Consider the following 15,066-nt stretch of genomic DNA (forward strand, 5'->3'; position numbering starts at 1 on the left):
ACTTGGGCTAGGATTAGGATTGCTTTTCAACTTTTAAGAGTGTTTAATCCATACCAGATTAGAACTACTTTCTAAAACCGAATTGTTTCTATGTTTCAAATCGTTTTCGAATTATGATTCTAAAAATGTTTGATTTCAATAAATCATTAAAATATTTATAAAGCATTATTTAAATAAAATAAATATACATTAAATATATATTTATTACTAAAATTCACACATTTTATTTAAATATAATTAATTCATCGTTAAAATATATTAATAACTTTATAAATTTACGGGAGATTACATACCCACATTGACAACATCGATATTTCGAATCCCTAGCCCTCCATCACACCTATGCCTAAACAAAACTTCATTTTCTCCAGAAAATAGGTCTCTTGTCCATAGAAGAGCTCCACCAGTACCGCATAATTGTGGAAGTTATTTTCTTAGCCAAACCTATTGGAATGAGATAAAGAGAAAGGATATTGGCCAAGAGATCCACGAGAATACCATTAATAAAGACAGTCTTCCTTCCTTGTGACAGATGCATGAATTTTCAAGAGCTCAGTTTCTACAACAGCTTATCGTGGATTTAGATAGCTTTGAAGTTGTTCTTCCATCTACATCCATTGGACACCTCAGCTACGTTCCCAATTGAGCATTACTTTTCACTCCCAAAGGCCTCCTGAGAATTCTTATGAACAAAGATTGTGTGTTAGGACTAATGATCACGCAAGACTTGTCAAAATTTATCATCTCTCATGACCAGGCCCGACCCTGGAGGATGTTTTGAGGGGCGGCCTCCCAGGGTCCCAGAGGGCAAGGGTCCCCAAAATATACAATTGGGTTAAAAGTTTATCGATCAAAATAATAAACACAGATATTAACCATAAAATGTTGGTGAATAGTTGGTTGAATCCTATTTAATGTTTGGCAGGCAATAGGGGTTCGAAATCCCATAGCCGAATTTTTTCCACATACAACTGAAAAGCAATTGTGATATTTTGCAGAGTAGATTTTAGTTTTGATTTTCTCTGTTTCTTTTGATATCAATCCACGTCTTCTTTAAATGGACTTCTTTTTTATGGGTTCTTTAAACAAAATATTTATGTGTACATTTTTAAACATTGTGTCATTAAGAAATACGTAGTAAGTATTATTTGTATATTTTATTTTGCATAACTAATTGTTTTATGACATTGTATATTCGTATATGTTTTGAAATACGATTCAAATATTTAAAGGAGAAATAAATATACTCGACACTCCATATATAATATGGACATACAGTGGGTATTTTAAGACCTTGCACCATATATAAGAACACCCTTGGAACCCCTTTATCGTGATTCATCATGAGCCCCTAAAATGTCAGAACCGGCCCTGTTCATGACATGCCACAAAAGGAGTCAATGCAATCTCTCATAATGTGGCAAGAAGACAACTTTGCTTTAAAGCAGAAGAGAGTGTCATCTGAAAAAACAAAAACAAAAAAAAAACAAAAAAAAAAACAAATGAGAGATAGGTGGTGATGAACGTGCAAATTTGAACCCATATTGAATTGTAGCTTGCTCAATCTCTTTGATAACACCTGCATGCAAAGAATAAAGAGATATGGTGACGAGGGCGATTTTATGTCGCCCTTATAGCCTAAGAGGGCGATATTTGAACCAAAGAGGGCGACAAATCTTATTTGTTGTAGTGAAAGTGCAAGAATTTTAGAAGAAAAATATCAATATGTTAAAAAAGAGAAGAAAATATCAATATGTTAAAAAAATAACAAAATATCAATATGTTAAAAAAGAGAAAGAAGCAACAATTTCTTAACAACAATGCTTTGCATTAGAGAATATTTAATTGAAAATTTCTCCGGCAAAAGTTATTACACATTTTTAATCATACATTATGCATTTTTAGTCCTACTAAGCACTTATTATACATGTTTTATATGCTTAATAATATGGTAATTTGACCAAAATATTGACTATAAATATTTTCCATTATTGAATATAGAGTATACCGATTTGACTAAAATATCCAAAATTCATTTTTATCAAATTATTATGACATGGTATCTATTATTTCCATAATCTATTGTTGATACGAAATTGAAAAAGTTAGAACTACTACGGTTTCACTCTAAACTCTTGGATATATATAGTTTCAACTTTCAAGCCAAAAGAGACGAGCACAAACAAATAATAGTCAAAGGGATCCTAAAATTTGACAAGAAGCTTAGAACGATTAAGATATAATTCCTTCAAAAAGCTAATCAACTTCACTTGATCCTCTGCCTTACTATACATAATCTCCTAAACTATTCCTTTCAAGGCTACTATAATCCATAGATATTATTAGACCTGCAGGATTGGTGATTCACGAGGTTGATATTCATAGATAATGTAATGTTGAGATGTACAAGAAACTACTAAGGTCTCTTTCCGATGGAGCCATAGATTCATTTTGTTCTTTTGGTTGTGGGATAAATGGACTAAATCAAAATGGCCCTTAAAACTTCTTCGCTTCATTTCCATGAAGTAGAAGATGGTCGTTTGATTGTCGTTCCGTTACTGCTTTTGGGTCAATTGAAAACAACCTCTCTGCAATTGTAGGGGTAAGATTGCGTACGTCCGACACCCCGTACCCCGCTTCTTGCGGGAGCCTCTTTGAGGCAATGGGGTAATGATAATGATGAATGATGTACAGGAAACTACTACTACAGTATCCAAGAGCATAAAGAGTAAAGGCGTCCTATTTTCTAAGCTATACTAACCAAACCTTCAAGCATTACATTTGTATGCCGCCTTAATTAATAGAAGCAAACTATCTAATTAAGAAAAATAAATCCAAAAATACTTGTGTACAAAACTAGTTAACTTCTCCGATACTGTCAATTTGGCCCGGACTTGCCTAAATGAACATCTTCTTGCTTAGTTTCTTTCAGAGTAGACAATACAGTCATTTCATTCTCGACGAGATTATCATCAATCTTAATTATCTCATCACCTTCACCTTCACCATCAGACTCATGAAGCTCAACATAGGATGATGAATTAGTTGAATGACCTGTTGTCATGAAACGGTGTAAGGTCGGTCCAGATGAATACCCCTTCGAAGAGTTCCTTAATCTCTTCGAGCTTCCTCCTAAGGTTCGGGTAGAAGGAGACTTCTCTGTATTCTCTTGCTTCCTCTTAACTTCCATGTGCCATTTCATGAGGGCTTTTGATGTTTGCTCATCAAAGATAGACTTCTTCATGTTCGATCCCATCTATACATTGAAAGTATGTTTTCATCACCAAGTTTCAATATCAAAGTTGTCAGAAAATATTACAACAGAATTAAGTTAGATGACTTAAGAGCTAAAGAAAGTATGGCAATACCTGGGTCACAAGAGCATAAACTGGAAGAGTGCTATAACTGCATAGAACCATAGCGCAAATCCTGTAATCCCAAATTACACTTCGTTAATCCAACGAGAGAAGATGATGCAACACCAATGACAAATAATGGCCAATTTAATGTTTTTCATCTTATATAAGATAAGATAGTTTACAGAACTCGTTCGACAAGAGAATTTGTTGAGATCTTACCCGATAACTATTTTGACAAGCACAAAGATGTGTCTATCATGAAAACATGACTGCAAACCGAATTCATACTACAACAAACAAACAAACAAACAGTATTTCAGTAAGTATCTTTAGAGTTTTGGTGTATTTGTGTAGAGTAGTATTTCAAAGAAAGTTTATTACCAGTATCCACAAGAAATATGTTATCTGGAATGCATTCTGCATCACCAAAAACAGAATACGTCACCGTCAGATATATAGTTTTCCATGTGAAAATCAGATTTCAGATGTTAAAACAGATATAGAGTTGAGGCCGAAGAAAATGATCCACCATAACTTGACAGTTGACACTACAAAGTTATAGCAACTATAGAAAAATGCACAAGTCTCATGTTTTTTCTAGAACTGTCAAAAACTGGTTGTCCTGAAACCCGACTCACGGACTACTTGAATTCACCAAAGCCCATAAAAAGTTATTTCACAAATGCATGTCAAACCCAAAAAATAGATTGACCACCACGGATCCTCCAACCCACTAGCTAAATTGCACATAAACCATCATAGGTTGCAAATACGTCCAAAATGAGTGTGTGAAAGAAGATGAGATGTAGTTTAAATGTTTAATACCTGAAATAGAGCAAAATGGAGGAGATGCAGAATTAAATGAGGCTTAGAGAACCAAAAGTATTCATCTGAACCTTGCACAAGAGGAATCCCTTGGACCACAGCATGCCTCTCTGTGATTTCCAAAGCCATTCTGGTCAAAATGGCTTGCAGCTTTGCTCCAACAGCTAAAATAACCTTAAGAAAACTGTAGTGTTAGAAGTCCCTTCTATACAAAGTGGAGATGTTCAATAAATCCATGTTCTTCTGAAACAGTGTCTTACCATCAGCGGAAGTATTGATGCCCAAAAAAGTGTGTGCCAACCTGCAAATGCAACACCACCAGTGTGGAAGAATGTCGAGTTACAGAAATCAGTAAGCAAATGGGAAAGTTGATACTTCCTCCATCCCGTAAAAACTAGGCCATATATGGTTTTTGTGGTAAAAAATATATCCACTTTGACCATTAATCTAACTATTACTTCGTATTACCTCCGATCCTGAAAGTTCTTTACACTCACTATTTGCACGACTCTAGTGCAATATTTGACCATTAATATACCTAATTCCGTATGATATAAAATTATTAAAAGTTGATATTTTAAATATGTGTATCGTGATGAATCTAACAAGATCTCACGTTATAATGTTTTTATGTACTCCCTCCGTCCCGGAATCCTCGAAACGGTTTGACCGGCATAGAGTTTATGCATTGTAATTGACTTATTATTTAATTAGATGGTAGTTGGTAGTGGGGTGTTTTTTTAATATTGATAGTGGGATGTGTGAATTTTTTTAATGTTTATTTTTAGGGAGTAGGGAAGTAGGTGGGTCATTTGGTAAGTGAGAAATTGATATAATATTAATAAAAGTTTCCATTTTTAAAAACGTTGCATGTAATCCCGGACGGTCTTATAAGGAAAGCGTTTCGAGTATTCCAGGACGGAGGGAGTATATAATAATGTAAAATTACGGTCAAAATTTTCATACTTTGGACACACATACCAAAGTGTAAGGAACTGTTAGGAACGGAGGTAGTATATGCTAGTAGAAATAAGAAATATATAATCTACCAAAAATATGTACTAAAATTATGATTTCCTGTCATAGCTCAATAATTATAATTTTCATAGTACAAGACACGTGTAGGAGCGGTACATGGAGAAATTGATAGAATCGTGGCTTACCTTTTACATTAAGAAGCAAGAAAATCACAAAAGATGCCCATAGAACTGGACTGCAAACAAAAAGATGGGAAAGAGTTAAAATTTGAATTTGAATGACAAATGATGGTTTGTATTTGTCGAAACCATATCAACTACTCCATATCCGAATCCTCACCTGACACCCACAACCACTTTAAAATCATCTTCTAGTGACCTTTTGATATACTTTTGGAAGTTGAATTGGCTTCCTTGAGCTATATGAGCCTAAAGCCATATCCAGCAGAAATTCAAGTTATGTAAGGAGGATCTTACATGAATGAGGGTAAAACAACTTCGATAAATGAAGTATTTATGAGAGGCACTCACATTAATGAATCCGTTTCTTAACGTCAGGTAGTCGGCCATAGTAACTGATCTGAAAAATTGGCGGAAAAAACATCCCTGCACGATTATGTAAGAATTAATTACAGTGCTAGCAGGAAAACCTCATGGTAGATGCCTGACAAATGTAGTAGCAAAATGGTAAGAGCATTCATCATAATAGGTCCTCGACTTCCAGCCAAGAAAACCATTTTTTTAAAATCATTGGTCCTTCTACCAAAAGTTTTGATCTTTCTTTCAAACATCTAACTTCCTTGTTTGAGACCGCAATGCTCTAAAATCTAGAAAACATAAGGCTAGTATTAAAGCATCTGAGTCCCAGAAAAACTTCCAACTTTTCTTTGCACTCTTCTTCATCCTCTTGCTTTTGATTGTTTATTACTCCTTCTGTTCCAGAAGGATTGCAACATTTTTTATTTATGTGCATCCCAGAGTAGTTACTTCCTCGATGGAAAGAAACCACTAATATTATATTATTTCTTACAACTCCTTTAGACCCAATAACATTATTCACATATACTTTCTCATTAAACTAACAAACATACCCCACTAATTACTATCACATTACAGTAGACTAACTCAACAAATGACCTGACGGATGTTGGAACAGAAAAAGCTAAAACACATTCTTGTGAGTTGTGACTGACAGAATCGAGGGGAGTTTGAAACTGGAAGAAAGGTTCAAAGAAAAGTACTCCTGTTGTCCCAACTTGGTGTAACGAAGTTAACATTCTACTTTTACCCACCTTTTTCTATCAACTTATTCTCCCTCCTGAATCTCTACTGCATTCAGAAGTACAGATCCATTAAACACTCTTTCTGGTGATATATGCTTATTTGAACAAATAAATCAAAACTGGAAAGATAACATCGAATGATATCAACCCTCTTTCAACAATCTGTATGCAAGTCTCACACACACACACACACAAAAACACAGGAAAAGGGTCAAAGGAAAGAAGACTGTTCTTCTTAATGTCAAACTAAAACATGCTACAATGGCTTTTAACCAAATTCTTACCACATAAAAGAAGAATGGGATCCTTGTCCAAAAGCTGTTGTGCGCTCTCACAAAAGTTGTCTGATGTGTGAGCCTGAATCTTGAAGGATCTGATACATATTGATAATCAAAGAATATAGTCATCATGGTAGTCATCGACATATCATGGAGAAATAATGACCCAATAAAAAGTCAAAATCAGGAACAATGAATGCAGCCCTATGAGGCAAGAAACAATTTACCATTTCTTAACTCATAGTTAAGTGATGATGCTTCAAGCTCCCATTCCTTCCAACCTTTAATCTGCAGAAAAGAAGATATAAGTGGCGAGAATCATCACGCAACACATATTTCAGCATTAGCAGCTACCCTTTCTTTTCCAATGGAATCAACAGATCAAAAGCCAGTCACTGCCTCACAAACAATCATTTTAAAAGTCAAACAGAGAATTCGTAGCAATATTTGGTTTACCACAGGAATGTAACACGGGATAAGGGAAATCTTCTGAAAAAACGGAATTTAGCTAATGAAAGGAGCCATATGAACCATTACAACCGTTTCCAGGCGATCAGGTAGACACCTGGCATCAAGCATATTTTCATTCATCTTACAAATAAGGCACAGTAAGATGTAATGTAACCACTTATATCCAACAATGGACACTGAAATTGCGAACTCGCCACGGGTGGAGCTACAGGTACTTTTGCAATTACCACTCCAAATTTTAAAAAATTATTACCAGGAATGATAAATTCATCGGGTCATACACAAGTCCATACTCTTAACACTCCCCCTCGCATTACTTGAGTTAAGCCCCTACTTGGGGAATTCAATTATGTTAGGCTACTTGCTCCAAACAGATCTTTGACACTTTTCCATATTGCAAATCCTTCAACATTGTTGGGCCATCCCTTTTTGGGACAAACAATGGGACAAGACCGTTGGCTCTGATGCCATGATAAATGCATCGCGCCATACACATTCCCATACAAAAGAAGATATTCACCGATGGTGACGGGTTTCCATCTTAAAAGCAATTGGTGACAGGTGGAGTAACTCACCGATCTTATATGTTAGTCAATCTCTCTCTATTTTTTCAATGTGGGATAACTAGTCCATACTCACACATGTGGATTATACTCTTAACATGAAGGCCCAAACTACACTTCAAACATGCTAGTAAGGAATCCAAGTAAACGTTGCCACCCCATTTCTACATGATAGACCCTACATAATTCACCGCAAACAAAAAATAAAGGGACTATTCATAAGTAATGTTGGGTTGATTGGTTATGATAGCAGTTGTGATCTAGTAGTAACAATCGTGATTGAAGATTGCAGTTGAAAATGGTTCATGCATTGACTTAGGATAAATGTATCACCATTTTTGGGGCAATAATAGGCAAGCTAATGACATAATAGCTTGCTTATTATTGCCATCTCAATTTGAAGTTCTTGAATCTACTTTTTTAGTCCTAATTCTCACCTAAAAACAAAAGTAACAACAGCTTAATGCAGAGCTTTCCAGATTAGGATGTGACCTCAAATGTAATAATTGTACAGGTACTTTTATAGTTAACATATGACCAACCACTTCCACAAAATAGTAAAGACTCTGATGTTACCTTCAGCTTTCCAAGCATCATTGTTACTGCACTGTATAGCACATGAAAGACTGCTAAAAAGAATATGAGAATGTGTAGCTGATGAGCAGCATCAACTGTAATGAGTGGCACATGATCCTGTTAGCAGAGAAGAAAACAGTAGTGTTACAGAACTACCAAATGATAGGAAGGGATGGATACAAAATATAGTTAAAATAACATGCTAGTTGACTTGAGATCATTGAATCTTGGTTATTGTGCACCCAGAAAATTATTCAGCACTCAGGAGTCAAGAGACTGATGCTGCAGATAAAAGCTTGTACTGATAAGTGAAAACACGCCATACTATTCCGAATTAAAACTTGGGGTGGCTCTAGATTATTCTGACCTTCAGACTCATAATAGTATTCTAAATTAGCATTTCTCTATTTAATCTTCCTCCTATTTAGTGTTGGTTCAAATTTGATATTTCAATCTGCTGGTGTCAATGACTGGCACGATTCGAGGAACATATTTGTGATTATTATGATAAGCAATCAAGGGACACAGTAGGCTGATGCAGTGATGCATCACCATCAATGATGGTCAGAAGTTCGGCAATATGTAAGGCTTACAACATTGGTAACAAGCAATGCCATCGCGCCTCACTCATCGAAAGATACCCACATGTTTGCAAGAATCAAGGTAATTTATAAAATTTCCAACACTATTTAAGATTCCACCAAGTTGGCCAGTATCATGGATCCATAGTGTCATTAAGGCAATCAAGAAACTGTACCAGAGTTATAAATCTTAAAATACAGATTTACTCCGCAAATGTCCTTCTTAGGTCAGCATTTGGCTGTGGCCTAGATTGTCGTTTGATAATTCTACACCAAACTCCCTTGGTCCAGAAACAATAATCAAATAGCACTAGAATAATTTATGTTCTTTTGTATATGAAGAGAGGAATTAGCACCGCTACTTAGACTTAGTGTCGGATACTGGGTAGGGTATGAGAATAATCCAACTACTATAAAGTGCCTTTAAATATTACATTAGGCACAATGTAACAATTACGTTGAGCGATAAAACATTGAACAAACTATGCACCTTATTTAAATTAAGTACTTGGAAAGTGGAATCCGACCAATACAAACAAACAGCAAAGCAGATTTTCAAAAACTGTAACCTTTCAATTGATTCACTCCAATATAATACTTCTATAAGATATTAAGATATCATAATTAAATCAATCAGTATAAAAAAGGTTAGTCAACTACACCTTAAATCCTTAATCCAGATTAAAAATTGCTGTTTAGTCTCTACTCCCTAGGATATTAACCGACAAAAATAGTTATCTAAACAAATGCAACCTACACAGTTGCAACATGCCACTCCAATTACCATAATCCCCAATTCACCATAACTATAATCTATACATCTAAGCAAACCATAATCACCTTTAAAACAACCCTGATATCAATCTCTTTCCTTAGAAAGTTAAGCAATCAACTTCGAAAAAGTATTAACATACCCATGACTGAACATTCTTAGTTTCTTACCGCAGGACAGCTATTATGGGAGCCTTCTAAAATACGGCGCTTGTTCCATAGAAGCCTCCTTCGATTTTCTTCAACAAAGCCATGATCTTCAAGTTCACATGGTAACATGTGGTTTGCAAAGCTGGTTGGGATACAGATTTTGGCCATGTAACCTTGACTGAATGTCAAGAGGAGTGAGATGAATCCCATAACCATCAACTCTACAAAGATTACACAGCTCTTTAATAAAAACATCACCCAATAACTTTATCACAAAGGAACTTCAAAATTTATCATAAATTCTACTAATAGTATACCACAAATATATGTTTCTAGCCAAATTTGACATTAACAAGTTACTCCCATTGAAAAGTTGGTAAAAAGAAAACATTAACATAATCTTCTTACCCTCTTTAACCTTGCCCAAGGCCTCATAGAGTGCCCTCTTCTGTCTTTTTGTTAACCACTGAACAAGCAAATTCAACCTCAATTTCAGCAATTCCACTATTCTTTACTAGCAAATGGCAATCAATTTACAAAACTACGAGAGGGAAACCCACTCATCCACGTTAATAAAAAAATTAAACAGAAAAAATTAAAAATTAAAACATGATATACTGGTAAAAAAGAAGACCTTAAAGAACAAATTGAATCATAAGGTACTCACAACACCAGACCATTTCAAATCTTAAAAATTAAGCTAATGGCAACAGAAAATATAATCTAGTACAACAAAAGATACAAAAACTGTTTAAACCCATTAATAAATTTCAAAAATACAGAAAAAAGAAACTAAAAAAATAGAAGGAAACTGCAAATTTACTACCAAACAAAAGCTAGAAATTGAAAAAACAAAAAAAAAAGGAAAAAGGACAAACCGTTCCAATTCCTTGAAGACCCTTTTCGAGAACAAAGGAAATGAGAATTATAACAGCACAAACTCCAGCAACAGCCCAAGTGGGTGTTTGATGAAGCATTCTCTCTCCAATTTCCTCTGGTTTCGGAGTACTACTACTACCATGGCTTTCTCCCTCCATTATCACTTGATTAACAAAAAGATCAAAACTTTAGCAGAGCTAACAAAGAAAGAACATGTCTTTGATGATTTTCTTTGCTCAAATTTTCAAGAGTTTGAATGGTTGGTCTGTGGGTCCCAAATTAAAATGTAATTGGGAGATTTGGTTGCAAAATTGGAAAAGAGAGAGAGATGGAATGGGGGGTGACAACTGACGATTGACAGTAGGGACTTCTGTGCATAGTAGACCAGTAGACTACTCCGTATAAGACAAGTTAAAGGGATGGAAATGAATATGCAAAAAGGGAATGAAATTAGTGCATGATTTTGAATTATTTAAATTAATTGTGTGTTGAAAATATTTGACAAATGAAATGAGTATGACAAAGTGTGGGGTCGGTTTCGCTACCCCCATTCACTCCTTAGTTGTAGGGTCTTTTTGTCCCGTGATATAACGAGATCATTTTACGAATAAGATTAATCAATATACTCCATATCAGAGATTGAGGACAATGAGATAATGGAGATATTATGAAGGTTAACTAGTTTAGTTGGTAAAGTGTTAAGAGATTTGTGTTTAAAGTCTGACATTGAATCTCATTTATAATTGGGAGTAAACTTGGCTAGAAGACTTGGCTTCGTCATATAGAGCTAGAATGTGATGGTTTGAATTTACTCAATTTAGTGAAGGTTGTCCATTTAAAGAAGGTGGGTGGAACTCCTATAGCTAGAAGACTAACTAGGGATGAGCTTGAATTTTTTTTTTTTCTCTTGTAAGACCACTCTCACTAGTGGGGAAAAAAACTCCTCACCACTATCTCTCTACCACTTTCTTACTCCTCCACATCACTTTCCTCACATACAAATTTTGTTACAACAAACTCATCCCACCAATGAGCAAAAAAAAAAAAACTCCTCACCACTTTTACTTTTACTATTCACTAAACCCCACCACACTTTCTATTTCCCACATACTCCATCCATTTTGTATTTATTCAATTATATTAATAACTTAAATGAATTTTAACAATTAGTTAAGATAAATTTACGTTAATTATTTTACGTTAATTATTTTACGTTAATTATTTACTTTAATTATTTAATTTAAGATAAATTTACGTTACTTATTTAATTTACGTTAATTATCTTATTTACGTTATTTTTATATCTATTTTTAATACTATAAATTTTATTGAAAATATTTCATAAATTTAAATAAAATAAAGGGACATAATTGAATAAAATACATAATAGATGGACTAAAGCAAGACAAGTTTCGCATAACTAAAACATTACAACAACTAAACACACTATGTCATAAACTAAAACATCATAAAGCCAAAATATGATTAAAAAAAATTACGATAAATCAAACGCAACCACTAAAATAACAACTCTTCTTCGAGGCATGAGTTTAATGATTATTGCCTCCATATTTTTGCCAGTTATGCTCAATTAAATCCTCTTTCAAAGAGTGATGAATTTGACTGCTACTCAAAGATGTTATTCTCCCCAATAATGCGTTAATGGAGAAGGGTTGTCCAGTCTGGAACTCAAAGGGTTCACCATTATTCACTGTTGCGGTTAAGCTCGAAAGGTCTTCTTCATAGTACCTTCGTAATACATCAGCTCGGACATACATATCTGGTTCATCCTCAACTATCATGTTGTGTAAGATGATACAAGCCTTCATTATATCGCCTAATATATCTTCATCGTAAGCCAGAGATGGTTGTCGTACAATGGCGAATCTTGCTTGCAAAACACCGAACGCACGTTCAACATCCTTACGAACATGCGCTTGTCTGTTAGCAAACAACCTTTCTGTTTCAAGTTGGGGACGAGAAAATCCTTGAATGAACGTAGCCCAATTTGGATAAATACCATCTGTGAGGTAGTACCCCATGTTGTATTCATGTCCGTTCACCTGAAAAGTTATAGGAGGTACCTTACCTGTCAAAACATCATCAAAAATAGGAGAACGGTGCAGAACATTAAGGTCATTAGATGAACCAGGAATACCAAAAAATGAATGCCAAATCCATAGATCTTGATCTGCAACAGCTTCAAGAATTAGGGACGCTTTCCCGCTGCGTCCTTGGTATTGACCTCTCCATGCAGTAGGACAGTTCTTCCATTCCCAGTGCATACAATCAATACTATAGATCATGCCTGGAAATCCGCGCATTTCATTTTGATAAAGGATCCTCCTTAAGTCTTCATCAGTAGGACTTCTTAGGTAATCCTCTTCAAAATGCTTGATTACCCCTTGAGTGAAATGTAATAATGATTTTTTTGAAGTTGTTTCACCCATTCGCAGATATTCATCAATTGCATCCAGAGCCAAACCATACGCTAACATCCTGATAGCTGCAGTGCATTTTTGCAATCCTGATAACCCTAATTTTCCGGCAGCATTTCTTCTCTGTTGCAAGAAAACATCATTTTCAACCACTTTGTTCATGATACGGCAAAACCAAGGTCTTTTCATTCGAAACCTTTGACGAAACTGCTTGTATGAATATACTGGATTTTCCGCAAAGTAATCATTAAACAAGCGGTTATGCCCTTCTTCACGGTTTCTATCTGCTGGAATCGGAATGGTATCATTCTCATTTTGAATTCTAGGACCTCGTGGAAAGAATGTGTTTGGTAAGTGATTAGTGACAAAATCGTCAACCATTCGATCAACTTCTCCGTATGGATTTTCATCAGCAGATTCTGAGCTTGAACTGTATTCAAAAAACATTTTTTTGAGATATAGTAGAGTGTGATAACGAGAAGTGAGTGTGAGAAATGAGTTTGATAATGTGTGTGTATTTAAAGAGTAATGTGGATAAGAATATATGGATTACGTGATAAGATTTTATTGGATTTTCTTATACTTTCTAAGATTTTCCAAGATTCTCGATTGGTTGATAGGATTGTATGGAATACGTGATAAGATTTTTTTAGATTTTCTTAGATTTTCGATAAGATGTTATTGGATGTTCTTAGATTTTGTTGATAAGATTTTCTTGATAAGATGTTATTGGATGTTCTTAGATTTTCTTAGATTTTCTATTGGTTGATAAGATTTTATGGATTTCTTGATAAGATTATATTGTACTTTCTTATAATATAATAACAACAATGTGTAAAATACTACTTTGCAATAAAAAAGTAATATAATATATTACATAACACAAAACAATACAAAGTTAAAGACATAACACAAACTAATACAAGTTTAAAGGCACAACACGAATTAATACAAGCTTATTCAAAACTTATTAAAACTAGATTGTGACATAAAATTTAAACACATGAAATAAACTAAACATTAAACACTTTGCTAATTATCACCACCATAAAACTCCAACATCAATCTTGCCTTAACTTTTTCCTCATCAAGAGTTAGACAAGCCTTAGACACCAATGTTTGCAAGAAATCATGTTTCATTTTTTGCTTATCCAATTGGATTCTCTGTTCCTCTATCTCAAGCTGTCGCCTCCTCATTATAGTCTTTTCTGCTGCTTGCTCGAATCTCTTTAAATTTAGTTTGTGCTCATTATTCCTCACTTCAGTGTTAGCTTGCAAACGACTTCCAAAAGACGAAACTGCCTCTGATTATTCTGCCCCTTTTCCTTTCCTTCTGGCCTTAGCTTTCTTTACACCATCTGGTCGAGATATACCTCCAGATACGAAGCTCCCACCACTTGGCAAGACGGTGTCACCATCATCATCATCAACTCTAGTTCTCTTGCCACTTCCATCACTCTCTTCAGTAGAAATTGGTAGGCTGGCATCGTATGTTTCTCTCTCTGTCTTTGACATACCCCACCTCATCATCACCCTCCACTTTGGGTTTTCTTTAGTAAGCATCTTCCAAGCATGCATCAATGTGAAGTTCTTTTTGTTTTCTGTGCGAAATAACTGGTGAGCGGTAGCAACTTGGTCCGCATCATTATTCCCACTTGCAAATAACCTACCAGCCTTTTCAAAACTAGCAGCCCACACATGATGTCAGGAGACATCCTTCCCCAACGACTCTCTAAACATTTTTCATTTCTTACAACAAGTTCGTACGGTCTACCTACTTGAATTTGGCTATAGCGCGCAACAGCTTGCCTCCAAATATCAGCTTTTCTTATGTTGGTGCCTATAATCTGATCGGAGCAAACTTTAATGTAGGAATCAACCAGAGCTTCATCCTCCTGAATCGACCAACTTCGAG

General features: G+C 35.0%; 2 protein-coding genes across 3 annotated transcripts; both read right to left on the reverse strand.

Moving 5' to 3' along the window:
- Positions 1-2,587: 2,587 nt before the first annotated feature.
- LOC110779171 (MLO-like protein 10) lies at positions 2,588-11,154 on the reverse strand. Of its 2 annotated transcripts, XM_021983705.2 has the most exons (15): positions 10,713-11,154; positions 10,243-10,300; positions 9,856-10,055; positions 8,333-8,449; positions 6,950-7,010; positions 6,729-6,817; positions 5,693-5,767; positions 5,502-5,590; positions 5,348-5,397; positions 4,445-4,485; positions 4,185-4,358; positions 3,741-3,776; positions 3,579-3,646; positions 3,369-3,429; positions 2,588-3,256 (listed from the first exon to the last, which is right to left on the reverse strand). In XM_021983705.2, exons 1-15 carry the CDS (start codon positions 10,869-10,871, stop codon positions 2,879-2,881), a joined length of 1,656 nt encoding a protein of 551 aa, XP_021839397.1. In that variant the 5' UTR covers positions 10,872-11,154; the 3' UTR covers positions 2,588-2,878. The 2 variants fall into 2 exon arrangements, with proteins under 2 accessions (XP_021839397.1, XP_056696763.1); XM_056840785.1 differs by lacking the exon at positions 10,243-10,300 and having other exon boundaries at positions 10,713-10,853.
- A 1,109-nt stretch (positions 11,155-12,263) lies between these two features.
- LOC110779173 (protein ALP1-like) lies at positions 12,264-13,598 on the reverse strand. Its single transcript, XM_021983707.2, has one exon. It carries the CDS (start codon positions 13,596-13,598, stop codon positions 12,264-12,266), a length of 1,335 nt encoding a protein of 444 aa, XP_021839399.2.
- Between the last annotated feature and the right edge of the window lie 1,468 nt (positions 13,599-15,066).

The sequence above is a fragment of the Spinacia oleracea genome, chromosome 3 (genome assembly GCF_020520425.1).
Source record: "Spinacia oleracea cultivar Varoflay chromosome 3, BTI_SOV_V1, whole genome shotgun sequence".
Classification (NCBI taxonomy): Eukaryota; Viridiplantae; Streptophyta; class Magnoliopsida; order Caryophyllales; family Amaranthaceae; genus Spinacia; species Spinacia oleracea.

Bases quoted from the DNA above. Each gene is read 5' to 3' on its own strand.
- LOC110779171 (XM_021983705.2), bottom strand. From the start codon at position 10,871: ATGGAGGGAGAAAGCCATGGTAGTAGTAGTACTCCGAAACCAGAGGAA. The intron at 10,056-10,242 runs GTAAGAAGATTA...TAATCTTTGTAG, and splicing joins CTTGGGCAAGGTTAAAGAGG to AGTTGATGGTTATGGGATTC. The intron at 5,398-5,501 runs GTGAGGATTCGG...TTTTGTTTGCAG, and splicing joins AAAGTGGTTGTGGGTGTCAG to TCCAGTTCTATGGGCATCTT.
- LOC110779173 (XM_021983707.2), bottom strand. From the start codon at position 13,598: ATGTTTTTTGAATACAGTTCAAGCTCAGAATCTGCTGATGAAAATCCA.